This window comes from Myodes glareolus, chromosome 9 (genome assembly GCF_982192425.1).
Source record: "Myodes glareolus chromosome 9, mMyoGla1.1, whole genome shotgun sequence".
Classification (NCBI taxonomy): Eukaryota; Metazoa; Chordata; class Mammalia; order Rodentia; family Cricetidae; genus Myodes; species Myodes glareolus.
This window is the reverse complement of record NC_142034.1, coordinates 68,502,906-68,522,045: the sequence shown is the minus strand read 5'-3', so window position 1 is coordinate 68,522,045 and position 19,140 is coordinate 68,502,906. Positions and strand designations below refer to the sequence as shown.

General features: G+C 46.0%; 1 protein-coding gene and 1 non-coding gene across 2 annotated transcripts; one reads left to right on the top strand and one right to left on the bottom strand.

The window, feature by feature from the left end:
* The first annotated feature begins 766 nt into the window (after positions 1-766).
* On the top strand, positions 767-839 carry Trnat-ugu (transfer RNA threonine (anticodon UGU)). The gene has a single exon. It is a non-coding gene; the product is annotated as a tRNA-Thr (tRNA).
* A 662-nt stretch (positions 840-1,501) lies between these two features.
* Positions 1,502-18,623, bottom strand: Nmur2 (neuromedin U receptor 2). Its single transcript, XM_048437576.3, has 4 exons — positions 17,793-18,623; positions 10,449-10,533; positions 6,394-6,519; positions 1,502-4,251 (listed from the first exon to the last, which is right to left on the bottom strand). Exons 1-4 carry the CDS (start codon positions 18,492-18,494, stop codon positions 3,983-3,985), a joined length of 1,182 nt encoding a protein of 393 aa, XP_048293533.2. The 5' UTR covers positions 18,495-18,623; the 3' UTR covers positions 1,502-3,982.
* Between the last annotated feature and the right edge of the window lie 517 nt (positions 18,624-19,140).

The window sequence follows — 19,140 nt, the reverse complement described above, 5'->3', positions numbered from 1 at the left end:
AGGGCCTGCTACACAAGCCTGAGGACCTAAGTTCAGATCCCCAGCACCCACATAAAAACACAGCAGTGTGCCCTAGTCACCCAAGCCCAGGATTGGGGACGTGCAGAGACAGACAAATCTCTGAAGCTCACTGCCCAGCCAGTCTAAACAACCAATGAGCTCCATGTTTAGTGAGAGACGGCTGTCTCAAAGAGTAACATGAGGAGAGTGATGAATTCACCCAACATCAACTTGGGCTGTGTGCATGTGCCTTCTGCATGTGAGTACACACACACACACACACACACACACACACACACATCCTTAGTTCATCTCTGACCTCGATGTCCAGGCAGGAATGAGCACATGGTCATTGCCCTCATCTCTGTCTTCTGACTCTGAGAGACAAATCACAGACATTTCATTTCTCAGCTGGCAGAGGCTGAAGACCCTCAGATTCAATTAATACGCATCGCTGTTCTGAGCATTCCAGGCTCCTCGTTTTGCTGACGGTCCTGCCGTAGTATTGATTAATCTTTCATGTACTGGGGAAGCGATCTGTAACACATGTCTGTGCCTTCATTATTCATGCGTCCTAGCAGTGGGCGGTGGAATCTTAGGGAGCTTGTTTGTTTGGATTGGAAATGAAGAATGATTTTTTAAAAAGCCTGACAAATTTCCTAGGATGTTACTGTGAGCCAAGGTTTCTAGAAAGGTGCCGCACAATCCACTGAACCTGCTGCCAGGTCCAGTAACTAGCTGATTGGAACTTCAGAGGTTGTGGTGTGGCCCTATAGCTCAGGGGTTAGAGCACTGGGCTTGTAAACCAGGGGTCGCGAGTTCAAATCTCGCTGGGGCCTTCACTGACAAAAACTTCAGAGGTTGTGGGGGAGATTGGAATGTTGCAGATCCAGAACCTAATTAAAATTGAGCTCCCCTTTTCTTATGTCTGTGTCTGACTTAATAGCCTTGTTATGATCAGGTGAAACCTTTGGGAATGTATGATCAGACCTCAGTTTCCACTAATCAGAAAGCTAAGTTTGTCACGTGATACACCAGAGGCGACAACAGAGCCTCCCTGCTTTGCTTTGCTTTGCTTAGCCATCAACTTCCTATCTCCACCAAAGTGCTTGAGAAACACCTGGATTTATGACTTTCCCTTTCTCTTACCCTAAAGATATCTCACTAAATTTTTCTCATGTTGGAACATGGAATTTGGGGTGACCTAAATTTGTGTTTCTGGGCCACAGTCACTCCATTTGGCTCCTGAGGAAACTCTTCTCCCGTTAGAGGTGAAGGCTGTGTTTTTGTGCCGGCACGACTCATTTAGTTTGTGTATTTGATGAGTACTCCCCCAGAGAGGTATTGCTGCGTGAATGTTTCCTGGGTCACTGTGAACACACATCTTACTTCTTCACTCCAGGGAACCCACGATAGATCAAAATAAACATCACACCGGCATCTCTGACTTGGTGAGCCACTGAGTTTATTGAGGTTCCTATGGGAGAATTGGTGAGGGGTTACTTACGGGAGCATGGGTAACTTGAGGGCAGGCGCTTGCTGATAACCCACTCCTGCATGGATGAGATTGCTGGAAACTGTAAGCCTGGTGCGCCCTGTGCAGCTTGCAGGCAGCTAGAGGGTGGGGGCCTGAGAAGCTTCTCTTTACAGCTCCCATGGCGATGGTCAAAGCCCTCCACCCCAGCAGTTGCTTTCTACTTCTGGAACACTGCTGAGGGGCATCTTAAAACCTGGGAGTTTCAGCTTCTGAGACTTGTGGTTTGTTTACTTCCTGAGTCCCATGAGCCTCTGGACTCCTTCCTGGAGTGGAGTTTCAACTCAGAAGAAGCTGCTGTACACCAGAATGTTCACTCAAAACCAGTAAAACACTGTAAAGTGCCATCAAAACCTATCATTCTGAATAATACATTCCTATTCCTGAATTATTATTACTATTATTATGTTTTTTTTCTATAGACGCTTATTACAGCGTTTCTAAGTACTATCCTGAGGTAACTCTCCTGGCAGGGGTGAGGCCATTCAAGGAGACACTCCTGCTCCACTCTTGGCTTATCAGACTGTTGAGATGATAGACCACAAGAAACTGGAATTTTCTCAGTCATCTCGCTCTGGGAGAAGGAAGATGATGAAGTTTGGTGCAGCCCGAGGGGGCGCTCGTCTCCTGGATGGGAGCTTTCACACAGTTCTGATAACTCTGACCTTGGGGGTTGGAGCCCAGGTGATGATGGAGTAAGTTGAACTTTGACAGTGCTGCTTAGTTAATTATAACTCGGGTCCTCAATTTGCACCTAAATGTCCCGGGGTAATCCCCACAGATGGAGTTTGGGGCCCACTGACCGCTTTATTCCATGCCTTCATGTGGTCATACGCCTTTCTCTGCTTATCATGTGGAATGGGTGCTGCTACACAAGTCCCAGTGAGCATGCCGGGTCAGAGAATACTTCCGGGGTTGGATCTCTTTCTCAACCACTGGAAATCAGATCATCAGGTTTGCCTGCAAACATCTTCGTCCACTGAGCCATCTCTCCAGCCCTGCTTCCCTCTGTCCTGCAGTCCTTGGCTTTGGCTTTCTTCGCCAGACTTGTCCATCACTCTCTCTAAACTAACAGTCTGTTTTGCACAGTGAATGTATTTTCCTAGCAGCAAAACCAGTATATTGTAGGTATAGTCTACCATCTCTATCCCATTCATAAATTAGTCAAAACTTCTAAACATTGACCTTTCCTTGAAAAGCTTTCAGCTAGAAGATGGTATAGTTGTTAGCTTCCACACTATGGATTTATATCAGACTTTTTAAAAATTTTATATGAATTTATTTAATGTGGTATGTATAGGAACATGTGGGGGAGAATATGTCATGGTACTTGTTTGGAAGATAGAAGACAGGTTGAGGAGTCACTTTTCTCTCTTAACCATGTGAATTCCAGATATCGAACTTAGGTCCTAAGACTTGGTGGTGAGAGCTTTTACCCACTTACCATATCTCTACATGTTAAGAAGGAAATAAGTCTGCAGCCAAGCCAACTAGAGAATGTAGGGAATTCGCCTGTTTTGACAACACGTCCTGTGGACTCTGTAAACATAGATGTGAGAAGGAAAACAACACTCGGTCCATTGTTCTTTTCTGCGCTAATGTTAATGAATGGCATCCAAAAATAGTCTTTCGACTCTAGGTTGATTATAAAATGCTGATGCTGCTTCCATTGGTTTAATTAACAGGGTTTTGCTTATTATTTTTAATCTGGGAACTCCAGGTTTAAAAAAAAATCTAGTTAACCAAGTTAACCAGGACTCTAAGTAGTCCTTAATTACAGCATTACCAGCGTTGGGTCTAAAAACAAGTCACACGCATTGCAGCAAGCTGGCAAAGTGCCAGCTTATTAATAGCTCTCAACCTGCTCTCGGGCCAGCTCTCCAGGGGATAAAAATGATTTAGCCCTGATTTGGAGAGCTTGTTAATTCCTGTAGCCTAAATATTTCTCCTATGACTGATTTCAAGCCATCGCTCATGCGACAACAAGCCTGCGAAAGTCCTAACTATTGGAGGGAGAAGTTTTTGTGAGCAGTTCTGAGCCAGTCCCTGGCTCACTCCAGTAGCTCCTTATGAGTCCTGGGCTTTGGAGGTTGGGCTAACTGTGCTGTGCTGCTTAGCTCCTCTGCCATGCTTCGCTCCGTTAAACTCAACCATTATGAGAGCGTCTTTAAGTAAGACTCACGTGGGGCATGGCAATCACAGTTTTGAAAGCTTGCAGTACAGAAAGATGGGAGTGTCTAAATCAGCAATGCCTGCACGGTGACCTAGAACGAAGTAAGGACTTTTACGTCAAAAAAGTCACGAGTATGTGGGATCTAAGAGTCTTGTCTTCCTAAGGCCACACAGGAGGCACAGGTGACAGGATGTCCCTCCTTGCTGTGCTGGGGCTTAGAGGGGTGTCAATCCACAGAATCCAGGCCTTCTGACGTGGTCTTCTGACCACTCCCTTCATGATACCTGTCCAGCACAGGGAGCTGTGGAGAGGTGTGAGATGGATGACTGACGGGGGAACTGGGGACCTGTATCCTCTGTCAACTCCACAAGGTGGCATTCTGTCAAGAAGATGATCTTCTGGGCTGGCGGTCCTGGTGGGAGATCCTGGGAGCGGCACCACTTGCAGGAAGAAGAGACGACATTCCGGAAGGCTGCCCGGAAGCGTCTTGACAAGAGGTTGTAGATAACGGGGTTGACGGCTGAGCTCAGATAGAAGAAGACACCTGCAAATGACGGATTGAAGAAAACATGACAGCAAGGGAGGACAGAGTGTACATAGTTAGCAAAGGCCTGGGAACCCCAGGATGGCCTCTCCTGGAAGCAGTGGGGTATACAGGACACTCACTGAGAATATGAAATGCTAACAGTGGATCCACCTGGGCACTCGGGAGTCGAACACAGAGCCAAGAAAGCGCCATGTCTTTCCCAGGGAGCTGGATAGTGCCCCTAATAAGAGATGCTCAAATATCAGAGAAAGGAGGTTTGCTTCTTCATTGGATTTTCAGTTAAAGCTATTATTTGAGGCCACAGTGGTGAAGCTGGGTAAATTAGTCAGCACGTGGTCCCTGTTGAGATTCCTCACTCGACTGAAAACCTCCCATAGAGAGATCACCCCTCCCCCCAACCACGTCCCTTCCCTACCCACGCCTGCTTCCCTTGATAGCTCTTCCACTGATTAATTATATTTTACCATTTATTTTGTCCACCAGGTGGCTTGTATATTGCCATTTCTCTGCTTGTTATACATGCATTCTTCTCTTTAGAGATTTGCTTTTCTGTGTATGTGTGTGTGTGTGCACGTGCGCATATGAGTAGCAGTACCCACAGAGGTCAAAAGAAGGTGTCTGACTCACTGGCACTGGAGTTACAGGCATGTGAGAAACCTATATGGGGGTTAGCAGCCAAGGTGGGGTTCTCTGTAAGAGCAGTGCGAGCTCTTAGCCACAGAGCCATCTCTCCAGCTCCCGTACGCCCACTCTTATTATCATAGCTTGGTCTGTTTCTCTAAGACAGCAATGGCGCTTAAGGGAGATTAGGACGCCGGCCCTCCTTTGTTCTGTGCCCTTAGATAAACACTGGCACTTTAATTCCTTCTGGAAAATAGTGGCAGGATATTCTGGTGGAAGCTGTGCATTGTCAAACAGCATCTTCCAGACAAGACACCGTCATGGTCATTGCCCTCTAGAACTGTCAACTGCCATCACCCATTGGAGACTACACAAGAGTGTCCCCACTAACTTCACATTACAGGGGAAGGACTTGCCTGCCTTCCCTCAAAGATTTAGACAGTTAACAGTTGTTTGGGGAGAGGTTTATGAGGCTGTGCCCCTTCCAAGGGTTTATCCACAGTTATGCATTGCTGAGAGATATATTTTTTTCAGTGATATAGCTGTCCATAAATTGCTCTCATTTCCATCAGTAACCCCAGTGACTCATTGGTCTAACAAACTGTACTTGGATGGAATCCCTTCTTTTTGTCTATGGTCGGTGCCGTCTCGGGAACAGGAGATATGTCTGTTCATTTGGACAATGGGTCAAATGCTTACTAGGGCATTCTGGGAACGTCAAAGCACATTGAAAGGCAGGGGATTTAGACTTTTTCCCCCTCTAAGTACTTGGAAGAATGTAGCAGAGTCAGGACCCTAGGCAAAGCTAGTAACAGGGATGCACAATGCCATCTCCTAGGAGCATGTATGACATCACCAGCCAGGCTACAGCAGTTATTCTATTCTAACAGACGACTGTTGTCAGGAGCCACTCCGTGGAGGTGAATGACACCAGCTGTACTTGACATGGAGAGTTGATGAAGGGAGAGAACGTGTATTTGGGTACAAATGTTCAGAGGCAGAAATGGTGGCTTTATCCAGTCTGGTCTTTCTCTCCCCTCCTCTTCCTCTCTCCACCCTTCCTTCTAGCCTGAGCTGTTGCACCTATGCATCTAACCTTTACCCTCTGACTATGCCCTTGACAGTCCCCAGAAAGAGCCAGTGACAACAGAAGCAGGCAGGCAGAAGTACCCTGAAGCTAAGTGCAGTTGGTTGGAAAAAATCTTGAACTTCAATGGCTTGGACTTGAGCCCTGTTTTCACTTGTCTTACAGCTTTGTACCTTTGGGAAAAGCATTTCTTCTCATGTGTTTTATTGCTCTCATATTCTGATGATTGTGGGTCACTCTCCTGCCATAGTTATCACACTCACATGTAGAGTTGGGGTTTTCCCATAAAGTACCCTGAAAACATTTTTAATCCCTGAATACAATCAGCTCCCGCTGTTCCCATAACAGAAGTCTCTGTGAACTGCCTGTATGGTGACAGAGCGAAGGAAAAGCTATGGAACCCTATGTCCCTGAGCCCACCAAGCCTTTACCTGATATCACATGGATGAGATTGAACACAGCAGCCAGGGACTCAGTCCACTCCTCCACAAAGCTGAAGAAGAGCCGGTCCACATGGAAGGGGGTCCAGCAGATAGCAAACACGAGGACCAAGACAACTGGAAAAGGAAGTAGGAGACAAGATGACGGAGTAGGTGAGGGAGGGATGGGATTCTTCTTCCTAGTTGCTTCCTTCGTTAACCAGGGTTCCCTGCCACCTTGGCTGGGTGCTGCCTGCTACAGGCAGATGACCTCCCAGAGATAAAGAACAGTCAAACACAAGAATTAATCATATGACTTTGGGATCAGTTTTTTATACAATTGCCTACATTTTCTTTTAAAGTTTATACTTTTTACTCGAATTTTTTTTTGTTTTTGAAGTTTCCAGATATTCACATAATAAGATATCACATCTTCACCCCTTATTTTTCACTCCAACTCCTTCCATTCCATGACTTTCAATATGTCCTCATTTCAACTTGATGGGTTTGTTGAGAACCCATTAAGTACAGCTATTGCATACACATGTCACAACACACATGTGCAAGTTACAGGGCAACTTCTTGAAATCAGTTCTTTCCTTCTGCTGGGTCCTGAGATCAATCTCAGGTTTGGCAGCAAGTACCTTTGTTTTCTGAGCCATCTCACTGGCCCCAGGATTGACTGATTGATTGACTGATTTTTTTTCTTAAAAAATATTTATTTTTACTCATGCATAAGTGTGTTGTCTTGCTTATCTCTTTGTGTACCACATGTTTGTAGTGCTTATGGAGGACAGAAGAGGGCCCAGTGTAGGTGCTGAGAACCAACCATGGGTCCTCTGCAAGCATATCAAAGGCTCTTAATCCCTGAGATAAATCCTTAAGATTTCTTGTATGTTTCTCCTTAGAATATTTCAAATAGAACTGAGTATATTTCAAAGTTCCAAAACCACTTGACTATGAAAAGCAAAGCACACTCTCAGCAGACGTTTAGAGACTGAAACATGATTAGATCAGGTTGTCTCAGGAACAACTCAACAGTTAAATTAACAGGTTTTCAGCAAGCTCTTAGGGTTTGTATTCCAACAGCTGCCCAGAACCTCATGCCTCAAAGGCATGATCCCCAGTGGATGATGCTGTCTGTGGGCGGGGGGGTGGAAACCTGAGGACTCTGGATGGATGAGGCTGGCATTCGCTGTGCCTTGAAGGGAGGCTGGGGACTACTCCTTTCCTTTCTGCTTGCACACTGTGAGGTGGACAGCTTTGATCCACCACAGGCCATATTCTGATGTTCTGCCTCATCACAGGACCAAAGCTGAAGGGTCAAGTGACTGAAAATTCCAAAAGGACAGGATAGCAGCTATCCACCCATGAGTTAGCTCCCTCCCTCCCTCCCTCCCTCTCTCCCTCCCTCCCTCCTTCCCTCCCTCCCTCTCTTCCTTCCTCTTCTATTTTGCAGTAATATTCTGCCTCACAATAGGCCCAAAGCTACTTGGTCCAAGATAAATCTTTCCTTTACTGTGTATGCCTCATCTGTCTTTGTGTGTGTGTGTGTGTGTGTGTGTGTGTGTGTGTGTGTGCGGGGGGGGGCATCAACTTTAAGTGTCAAATCCTCAGGAGACCCGCCCACTTTGTTTTGAGACAGTTTCTCACTTTTACCTTGAACACAGCGATTCAGCTAGACCTCTGGCCACCAAACCCCAGAGGTCCACCTGTGTCCACCTGCACAGCTCTGGGATGCTCTGGGATTATAAGCACATGCCACCATGCCCAGCGTTTTATCACACAGGTGATTGGGGCGCAAACTCAAGTCCTCAAACTTATGTAGCAACCATCCTACCAAGCAAGCCATCTCCCCAGCCTTCTCTCCTCCAGTTTGCTAATATAGTACTCTAGAAACAATTAGGAGTTCCTTTGATCCTTTTGATTCTGTGATGGGTCAGGGAAGACACGACATAGAAACAGAAGTGTGAACGTAGTGTTGACTCTGGGAGGAAGCAGACAAAATTCCCTCCGCTGCTCATTTCCAGCCCCGGGGCAGGGATGAGTCTGACAACAGTTTCCACTCAGGATCCCGAATCCCCACAAAGGTCAATAAGCATTTTCTCCCTTGCCAACTCCTTTCCTGTGAGAACTGCCTGAGGTTTGTCTCTGAGTGATCTAACAGGGGCTGGAGGAGGAGAGAGGAGGGCGAGGATGGAGGGAGAGAACAGCCATGAGCTGAGAGCACCTGAGGCTGAGAGGCAGGCACAGCACCCAGCTTTCTCAGCGCCCCCCAGAAAGACTTTGACTTCCGCAAATAAACAGGAAGCAGTCTTGAAAATCCGCCATCTCCCCACCTTTTTATTATAAGAAAAAGATGGGACTGTTGTTAGCTGCTGGCCTAGTCTGTCACCTGGATACCCTGTCCCTTTAAGAGACAAGCTCTGCCCACTCCCAACTCACCCTCCCCCTTCTTCTGGAGAGGCTCCTTCTGCCTCTCCCCCCCATCCCTTTCCCCTTTCCCTTCCCCTCCATAACCCACTAAATAAAGCCTATACTCCATCTCTCTCTGCATGGCATATCTGTCTGTCTCCAGCATGGCCTCAGGCCACTCACCAGGGGACTCACAGAGGCCAAGGCCTCCTCTCACCCGCCACTGCCCCTCCTGGGTCACCAGCACTATGAATAATAACACTCAGGGCCTTGCACATGCAGGGCATGGGCTCTAGCAGGGAGCTTGGACCCCAGGCATGTTGCTGAGATACTAACTTGAGCAAACATTGATAAGACCATGATCAAAGGAGAAGTGGAGATTCCCTATTTCCTGACACCAAGGGCCAACTCCCACTTGGGGCTGAAACACCTCAAAGACATTGATTGTTAGAGTCAAAAGACCAATGGGCAGCAACTTCTGGGTTTTGTTCACAGAGGGCACAGCCTCCATGCTCTGTGTGCACATTAACCCAGGGATTCTTTGATTCTTTTCTTTCTGAATTTAGATGGTGATTTGGAAAGTTTATGTTTCACAAGCCTCATCAGTGTCTCTCCTGGAAGACTGGGGTTGCTTCGCTTAGTTTTTTTATTTTTCATTTTTCCACGTGTGTGTGTGTGTGTGTGTATATATACGTGCATGCATAGGTATGTGCCTGTGTGTGCATGCGTGTTTGAATGCCTGTGTGTGTGTGTAGACCCAAGGTTGAGTGAGGAATCTTCCTCAGTCACTCACCTACCTTATTCACTGAGACAGGATCTCACTGTCAAACCCAGAGCGCACTGATACGGTCAGTCTCCATAGCCAACTTGCTACAGACCCCTGTCTCTGCTGTCTTAAGAGCGGAATTATAAGGGGGTAGTCACTCCCAGCAGCACTTATGTGGGCTCTGGGGATCGGACCCCCGGTGTTCATGCTTAAATGGCAAGGGTTTAACTTCTGACCCATTTCCGCAGCCCATGGGTTCACTGACTTGTCTAGCATCCTTTTGGGAGAGGCTGGTCAGTGCCTAAATTTTTAAAAATAGTTTGTCTCTTACAAGAATGTGCATTTTCCAATAAAAAGACTATTTTTACTGTTTTGTTTTTAAACAGGATGATATTTAGATGCAAGGCTACACAATGTCCTAGGTGGAATGATTTACTCGGAAGAATTCATGGCTAGTTGTTCTTTATCTGGAATTAAAAAGATTCACAGAGTCTACATGGCCATTGGGAGGTCACAATCCCCTGAAGCGAGTTGTAAAACATTGTGTGTGTTAGCATTAGCGAGTGCATGCAGGATCCACCATGACCTGTACCACATGTCTGAAGAATGCTGGAACACAACCAGGTTCAGAACCCACCCCCACTCATCTTACAGGGAGAGCCGTGCTCAGGCTCAGCGTGCCAGCGTGATTTATTTCATAGCACTTGGAAGGCATCTCGGCAACTGTAACCCAGCACAAGGTTTGGAATGCTCAAAGCCAAAGATGAAACAAAGCAGGCAAGTCATAGGAACCAAGAAGAACATCTTGGCCAGCACCGTCACATCAGCGCCAAACACAAGTCCTTCGCTCTTATAAACAAACACTGAAAGAAAGCGAGCCGCTTACACAGCATCTTGGTGACTGACTTTCTGGAGGGTCTGTGAATGCTCACAGCCAGTTTGTCTGCCTCAAGGGATTCATCTCTCTTCAGCTGAAAGAGAAATGGAGAGGTGGTTAGGAAGAGAAAGCTTTGGAGGTATACCAAAAGCACTTAAAGAAATGCTTTTAAACTTTTAAATACTTCACTGGGGGCAGAATTCAGTCTAGGTCCTCTGACTCAACTGGGCAGGGCTTTGGGCAAGATACAGAAAAACCAAGTTTTTAATAAGTAATTATATGCAGCCCTAGTTCTGTAGTGTGTTAATAGATATTACACACACACACACACACACACACACACACACACACACACGGCCAAGATGGGTTATCCCTGAAGTGAACAATAGCAATAAAACACTAGCTAGGCCCCTCCTGTCACTTAGTTTCTTTCATTTTTGTTAGACACATCATTAGAGTCAAGACTCTGTTCCACGTGATAGGAAATTCCAGAAACCAAAATACTAGGATCTCATGACTGGTTTGCTATCTGTTGTGTGTCATAGTCACTGTTCTATTGCTGTAAAGAAACACCATGACTAAGGCAATGCTTAGAATTAAGGACTTATATAAGAGCAAGCATTCAATTGGGGGCTTGCTTACAAGTCCAGTCCATGATCATCATGGTAGGAAATATAGCGGCAAGCAGGAAGGCAGAGCGCTGGAGTAGTAGCTGAGAGCTTTGCGTCCTGATCCAAAGGCAAAGAGAAAGAGAGACACTGGGCCTGGGGTGGGCGTTTGAAACCTCAGAGGACACACCTCCCAATCTTCCAAACAGTTCATTAACTGGGGACTAGGCACACAACTATATAGGCATATGGGGGACATTCTCATTCAAACCACTACGTTGTGCGACTCTCAGCATCTTGAATGTGCTCACGAGCAGCAATGTGGATCTTCCAGGGGTTGATGCATCCCTTTCCCCACTGTCCACATTGGGATCTCACAAGCGCCCCTCAGTTGAAAGGGAGCCACATTTCTTTGAATAATACATTCCCAGTCCCTTTCAGCAGATTCCCTGACACTGTCCTGACAAGCATAATTTAGGACATGCTGATTGTCCTATTCTACTGAGAAAACTGCATATCCTTCAGAATTTTAAACACTGACATATATTTATCCTAATTGGATTATAGTGTGATCCTTGTAGTAATGTAAGTTTGGAATGTCAGCATGACCTGACAGGCCATCTCTACTAGCCGATTTCAGGCCCACCTTCTCCTGAAGATGCAGCCGTTCTAGCCTACTGTTCTCTTATTCCTCTAAGGTCCACAAGCACCAGAGAGCTGTGCTATCCATCTGGTGGCGGAACCTTTCTCTATTAGATCTGCGTTCTGTCTGTGGGGATGTTGTACCAGAAGACAGAAACTCTGATGACCTGAGACCAATCGACACCTAGAAGTCCAGAGTCTGTTAATTCTCTGGCATTCCCGTCTTATTCTCACACCAGCAGCACCCCACGTCTCTCGTAGGCTGTTTATTCTTTCTCCACGCTCACTTAGTAGTTTGGTTGGCGTTTTAGTCACTTTCCCCGTTGCTATAACAAAATACTTAACAAAATAAACAGCTTATGGGAGGAAGGGTTAGTTTGACACACAGTTTGAGGGGAGTCCATTAGGGAGAGGGAGAAGAGGTTACAGAGGCAGGGGCATGAAGCAGATGGTCACACTGCATTCCAGTCAGGAAACAGAGGGAGACCAATACTGTACTGGATTCCCTTTCTCTTACATCCATCCCCTTTGCACTTAGTCTGGGACCCCCTTAGTTACACCTCTGGAAATGTCCTCAGAAAAATGCCCAAAGGTGTGTCTCCTAGGTGATTCCAAATCCAATCAAGATGACAGGGAAGATTAAGCTGAGTTAGTCCCAACTCCAGTTCCTGGTCTTGTCACCAAACAACCTAGCAGATCAGACTGTCCCATTCCCTAGTCCGAGTAGTTGGGTAACTGGAGCCAATGGGGTTTCACATATTTGCTTCTGTCCTCCTGGGAACGGAATGAACCTCTTCTTCACTGCTTCTGTCATGGTGCTTGAGTGGCACCGTGAGAAAAGTACTCAGAGCGCAGATGTGTGCAGACTTTAAGGTCCCCAGAAACCAGAAAAGAGGCTGGGTGTGTGACAGCCATGTGTGTTTTCCTGAACAAACTTTCACTGAGAGCTATGTCTGTTTTGTGGATTTCAGGTCTAAGCCTCCCTTCACGTGCCAACAGCCAAGCTGAGATTCCTTCACTGGTGGTAACATGGGTCCTGATGGATCAACTGAGATCATCCAGTGGAAGAAAAATTGAACTGTTCTACACAGTCTCAGGCTCCGTTAGAACTAACCCACTGAACTACATGAAGACGTTTTCAGTGCAAGGTAAACGAAAAATGAGTGGAATTGTGTGTGACGATGAACTGTGAGCTTCCTGGGATGCAAGTTATCATGAGAAAGTCTTCTCAAGGATGGACAGCTTGGAAGAGTGGCCCATTAAGTTCACCTTGATAGCTCCACAGATCCATATCCTATGTCTCTACAATAATACACGCTCCTTAAAATCAAGCAGCCAGCAGGAACATGCGGGCCCCAGGCACCTACCTGTGTGGCCTGTCATTTGGACTTAACGGTGCTCTCTACATAAAATTTATGGTTTTAGAAAGGGAGGTGTTAAAAGTCGTTTGAGATTTGATCTTTTAGGGTCACCTGGAACCTGAGAACTGAGGGAATCCTGCACTGGTGTAGAAATCAATGGGGGTGGCATGAAGATGCTAAATTGTCCCTAATATGGTAAGAATGCCAGAGCAAGGCATGAAGTACTCAGTGAGTGGTACACTATTGCTCTTCTGCTGGGTCTCATTATTGTTCCACATCTCAAAAGACCTGATATGGACTGAAATACCCAAGGGCAGCTATTTGTCTTTATGAATCTCCTTACGGGGATTACTGAGTCTCTTCCGGGAAAAATGGCCATCTTCTAACTCAGTTGTGTTGTGTTTGACAGATGTTAGCCTTCACTTCAGCCGTCAACCTGGCAAAAACCTGGAGTCACATGGGAAGAGGGAATAAATACAGAGACCTACAACCAGACATTATTCAGAGAGAAAGAGAGAGACCTTGGAACACGCAGCTCTAAATGGGATGCCCCCATCAAACCCCTCCCCTCAGAGCTCAGCAAACACTGTGGAGGAGGAGGCAAAAATGAGGGGGTGGAAGACACCAGGAGAAAAAGGCCCTCTGGATCGACTGAGCAAAGCTCATGTGAACTCAGAGCCTGAAGCAACAAGCATAGCGCCTACCTGGGGTTGTACCTGGCTCTCTCTCTCTCTCTCTCTCTCTCTCTCTCTCTCTCTCTCTCTCTCTCTCTCTCTCTCTGTGTGTGTGTGTGTGTAGCTTCTTTTTAGTTTGTATGGGACTCCCAAGTATGTGAACAAATGGTCTCTGAATTTTGTGCCTTCTCTTGGGCTCTTTTCCTTCTGTTGGTTTGCCTTGTCCAACTTCAGTGTGATGGCTTTTGCTTATCTTATTATGTTTTTTCTTGTTTTGTTATTATCTCTTATAAGACTGTTCTTTTCTAATGAGAGACAGAAAGGGAGTGGATTGGGATGGGAGAGGAGGTGGAGAGGAGCTGGGAGTAAAGGGAGGGGAAATTATTATCAAGATACATTGTATGAGAAAAGAGTCTATTTTTCAATAAAGGGAAAATAATAATAATAATAAATGATTTTTAATTCTGGTTCTAAAATTGTGGCCATTGTAAGAGAGAGTTGTTGGTTGTTCCATAATTGTTTTCAACAAATAGTATATTGAAAGATTGGTCACTTCATGACTGAATTCCATAGCTCTCAGAGGAAGTCTGTATTCCCGCAAGACATTTCTTTAAATCAAACACAAGCAATCATTCCAGAGAATTCTTTTTATGACTAGCCTCCTGGTCGTTGTAGTTTGTACCCAAAGAAAACCACTTATCAATTACCTCTCACCTTGAAGTATCTTCAGGTTATAATGTCACAACCAGCCAACTTAAGGAAGCGATGGGCTGAATTTATGCATAGTGAGGTGTCCATCAGGGTTCACAATGTCTGACATGCAGAGTCTAAGATATTTGTCTAGTTAATGTTAAATGATGTTTTCATACTAAATACTTCCATTTCACTCCAGGTGCTTGGCATGATACTCAGTCATCAATGCTGTGAAGTCTGCCGTCAGATTCAGGGAGTGACAAAGAGGGATGAGACACTGTCGTTACTCTATGGGATGATCCAAGGCTCAGAAGCTTAGAAACTTGCCCATCTGACATCTCCAGCTATGAATGCCAAGGTGAGATTCATGGGGCTGATTGTCTTTCAGGTTATTGTCTTGATTAGCTGTTCGTGGTGATTGTGGTGTGTGTGTGTGTGGGGGGGGTGATGTGTGTGTAGTGTATGTGCTTGTACACTTGAGTATATATGTGTGTATATGTGAGTATAGATGTCGATACACATTGGCCTGATCTATATATAGTTGTCTGTCTTTCAACTTCTCTATCAGCTCATTTGTCTGCCCATCCATCCATCCATCCATCCATCCACCCATCCATCACTATCTTGCTTCTTTGCAGTCTATCAGGCATAGTTGACTTTTATGAAATTCACACATATCCCCTCATCAACACAAAAGTCATGTGTGAGAGAGACAAGGATTAGGCTAGACGTACTTCCTCTTAGATGACTGGGAAGCTACTCTTGGATCACGTACTTTCCGTCTCCATGATGTTCTGAGCCTGAAGAGCATCTCTGTGGAAGTTCATGTACTGGAATGAGGTAGCGTCAGAGAATGTTCAGCCTTAGCCTTGAACACACACAGGGCTTCTTTTGCCCTGTGCTTTCATCGGCATTGTCTTGGCTGTCTTCTGAAGGTAGTGGTAACCAGACTCAGTCACACCTTTAGACTTCTCAATAGACTCAGTAACTCAAATAGCATTACAACTTGGATGTCTTTAAATTTTGAAAATTCAAAGGATCTTTGAGGCAACGTTTTCAAGTCTTTTGTCTTAAATGTAGAGAAGATAAAGTTCAGTTATGAGGGAACAAATTCAGCCTCGTCTCCTGAGTGAACTTAGTCTGGGTTGGGAGAAATGAGTAAACATAAAGGGTCCACGTGGGATTGTAAATCGTAATGAAGTTACGGGAAGTAATGACATCTACAACAGAGGTAGGACAGTTCAGGGGTCTAGGAGAGCTGTAGCATGGCACTTGAATCATGGCTGAAAGGTTGGACAAGAGTCAAAAAACCAAGGAAGTGTGATGGTGGGAGACAGGAACCTTCCAACAAAAGGGTTCCAGAAGTTGTGACACCTGAACAATGTTAACCGAGATTTTTGACAGGGTACAGACCACTGTCCCAACAGCAGAACCAAGCTTGCTTCTGCTGGCTGCTGACATAGGGCTGTTTAAATTCTCAGAACGACAAATCAGACATTGTCCTTTCTTGGTACCCTCTGGTCTACTCACTATTACTTCATCTTTTCTGGCACAGGATGTCATCAATTGCATTACTCACACAAAGCAGAGTGGCTATTCTCTGAGCTGCCCCAGTTTCGGACACAGACACTGTGGATTCACGAGACTGGAACACAATGAAACTCGGGCAAAAATCTATGTTTGCTGTTAAACTTAGGTATGTCCCCCACACTCACATGAGACGAATGATTGTTTAGCATTGAACAAGATGCTATTGTTACAAAAGGCGAGAAGGCCTTAGGGGATGCATAATATTTAGAAATGTATGAAAGTCTTTTCCCCCGTGTTAGATACACAGAGAATTCTGGAACTGTGGCCTGAGCTGGTCTAGCGTGACATAGATCTTGAGGGAATATACCACTACCCTCTGGATAGATTCATTCCTGTGCCTACATGTCTATGATACTGAAATTGAGCTCTTCCTACTCAAGCATGGCCATTAATTTTGGGACAGTCGGTGTTAAAAGAAGATCCTTTCTTTGCTGATAAACATTTTTCCCAGAGATGGGCAGGGGTAGGACCCTGCATCTGAGCCACGGTGCCAGAGGATGGGATAGGATGTTGGTTTGTGTTTAATTCTTTCATTTATAGCTCATGTCTATCCCATAATCTCTTTGCCTTTTTAAAAAAAGAACCACAGACTGTTGGAGGCAGAAGAAGTCTTAGAAAATGATGTGATGTGACCTTTTCATTCTCCAAATGAGAAAGCAATCCCGGGAGAATTATGTGCAGCCTGCCTAAAGGCACACATCAGCCTAGTACCTGAGAATCTAAATAGTGTCATAACTGTTTACTGCGTGAGCCACTTTCTTTAATGAGTAGAAAACTATCATTCTGAAGATTCACATCTAGGAATATGGGTACAGAATACAGTAGGAAGAATATAGGTTCACTCCTTCATGTTTCAAAAACAAATTCTCTCATCTAATTTGAAGCCAGAGAAAAGGGAAAAAATGTTGATGTCCACAAGCTGGGAAAATGAACCTCTAAATGTAAGATATAGGGAAAACCAAGTGATTTCCCCAGAAACCCACATGTGTCTTAATCACGCCTTATACTGCTCTAACTTATGAGTTCTGTTTACTTTTCCATCCTTCAGTCCCTACCTGATTTAAAATTGGTTTCAAGGTGTATATGTGTGTGTATGTACAATGTATATGAAATATAAGTCATATTTATATTTAGCTTCATATTTCAGTCAAAGGGCAGTGCGCCACAAGGAAATACTGACCTTCACAGCTGTCTGTCTGTCTCAGACTGCTAAGCAGGGAGCACTCACAGTACCCTCAGCACAAGCTGGTACAGCGAAAAACTTCAAAATAAAGTAAAGGGGCAGCAATGAGGTAGCAGATGCGGAAGGGTCCCCCTACAATGTGACCCTCTGACCCTAGGTCACTTCCTGTGCACAAAGTGTGGCTTCTCCTCAAGACCCCGTGGAGGCAGATTCTCCCATGAGTGATAACTCTATTGATATCCCTAGGAAGTTTTAGCACTTTCTTAGAAACACGGGTGAGCAAGCCTAGAGAGAATGATGTACCAGGTAAAGAAAGTAAAAGAGTTGTGGTTTTGCTGTTTCATTCGTGGCAGTTTCCCCCTGCCCAAAGGGAGGCCAAACTGATTTTACTTGTGAGATACATCCTGAGTACACGTGTGCAGGTTACACATGAAGCTATTTTACATGCTTACAAACTTTTGCATTCTAATTCCCCACTTAAAGTCATCCTCCGTGCCCCCTTCTGATTTTATGCCTTTCCTCCATGCTAAGTATTTCTTTGAACTCAAAATGGGTGAAAACAGGAGGGATGCTGCCCCATACCAGTCACCTTGGATACTCACTCTGAGCCCCATGAGGTAGTAGAGGATGCTGATGAGGGTCATCGGGAGGACGTAGAAGAGGAATGAGGTGGCTTGGATGATGGAGTTGTACACCCACATGGGCTTGGTGACTGTGCAGGTGGCAGAGCCGGGCACGGAGGACCCATTGGGAAAGTACTGGAACTCGATGCCATGGATGCTGGTGTTGGGCAAAGAAAAGACCACCGAGAAGCCCCAGACGAGGCTGAGGATCCTGAGGGCCCGCCGCCGCGTGCACTCCAGCTTGGCTCGGAACGGGTGGACGATGGCCACATAGCGTTCTATGCTAACTGTGGTGACGCTAAGAATGGAGGCAAAGCACACAGTCTCGAAGAGGGCGGTCTTGAAGTAGCAGCCCACCGGCCCGAACAGGAAGGGGTAATTGTGCCACATCTCATAGACCTCCAGAGGCATCCCAAATAGCAGGACTAGCAGGTCTGAGATAGCAAGGCTGAAGAGGTAGTAGTTGGTGGGTGTCTTCAAGGTCTGATGTCGGAGGATCACCAGGCACACCAGAAGATTGCCCATCACCCCCACCACGAAGATCAGCGCATAGACCACAGACACCGGGAGGGAGAGGTGGCTGCGCCGGGGTCCACAGACATGAGCCAGGTACTCCTCTGTGCTGTCCAGGTACTTCAGGAGAGGATCGTGGATCCAGGAAGCATTTTCAAGTTTTCCCATCGCTGAGGTTAAAACTCAAGGCCACAGGTGTCCCCTGATCTGAGGCTCCGTCCCAAGCTGAGCCAGAAAGAGGACACTCCTGAAAGCAGAGGCTCTTGAAGAAGACCCGGTGAGAGTGAGAGGAGAGAGCATCAGCCTCCAGAGCGCTCCTCTCACACTGCTAATTCCTTCTGAGGACCACCCAAGCCCCGCCCCCGGCAGGCTGCAGGCCAATGAGTGTGTTAAGCTGCACCGTGGGAGAGCCAAGCAGGTTGGCGTGAGGCTTTGTGTGTGGGGAGTCTGAGAGGAGGGACCTCCCTGTGGCTTGTAAGCAGCCAGAGAATATGCTCACACAGAATGAGCAGGGGCCACCGGAGGAGCAAAGGCTCCCAGCAGGGCCAGTCTCAGAGTTGAGGGACTCAGGGAAGAAACCCAGGAAGGCCTGGGGAACCTAACAGCTAAGCCAGGGTCTCCATCTCTCTCTCAATCGATTTCTCAGATATTACTCCTTCGGACAACCATCTGGGAAAAGCCTGAGATGTGGTTTGGAGGATCACAATGATTGAAAATCAGCTTTCAGGGTTTGTCCTTTCCTAAAAATCTCTCCGAACAGTTCAGAAAACAAGTGGGTTTCAGGACCAGGTCATCAGAAATTAGGAAAACTGAA

Bases quoted from the DNA above. Each gene is read 5' to 3' on its own strand.
- Nmur2 (XM_048437576.3), bottom strand. From the start codon at position 18,494: ATGGGAAAACTTGAAAATGCTTCCTGGATCCACGATCCTCTCCTGAAG. The intron at 10,534-17,792 runs GTGAGTATCCAA...TTTCTCTTTCAG, and splicing joins ACTACCTCATGGGGCTCAGA to CTGAAGAGAGATGAATCCCT. The intron at 4,252-6,393 runs GTAAAGGCTTGG...CGTCATTTGCAG, and splicing joins TCTCATCCATGTGATATCAG to GTGTCTTCTTCTATCTGAGC.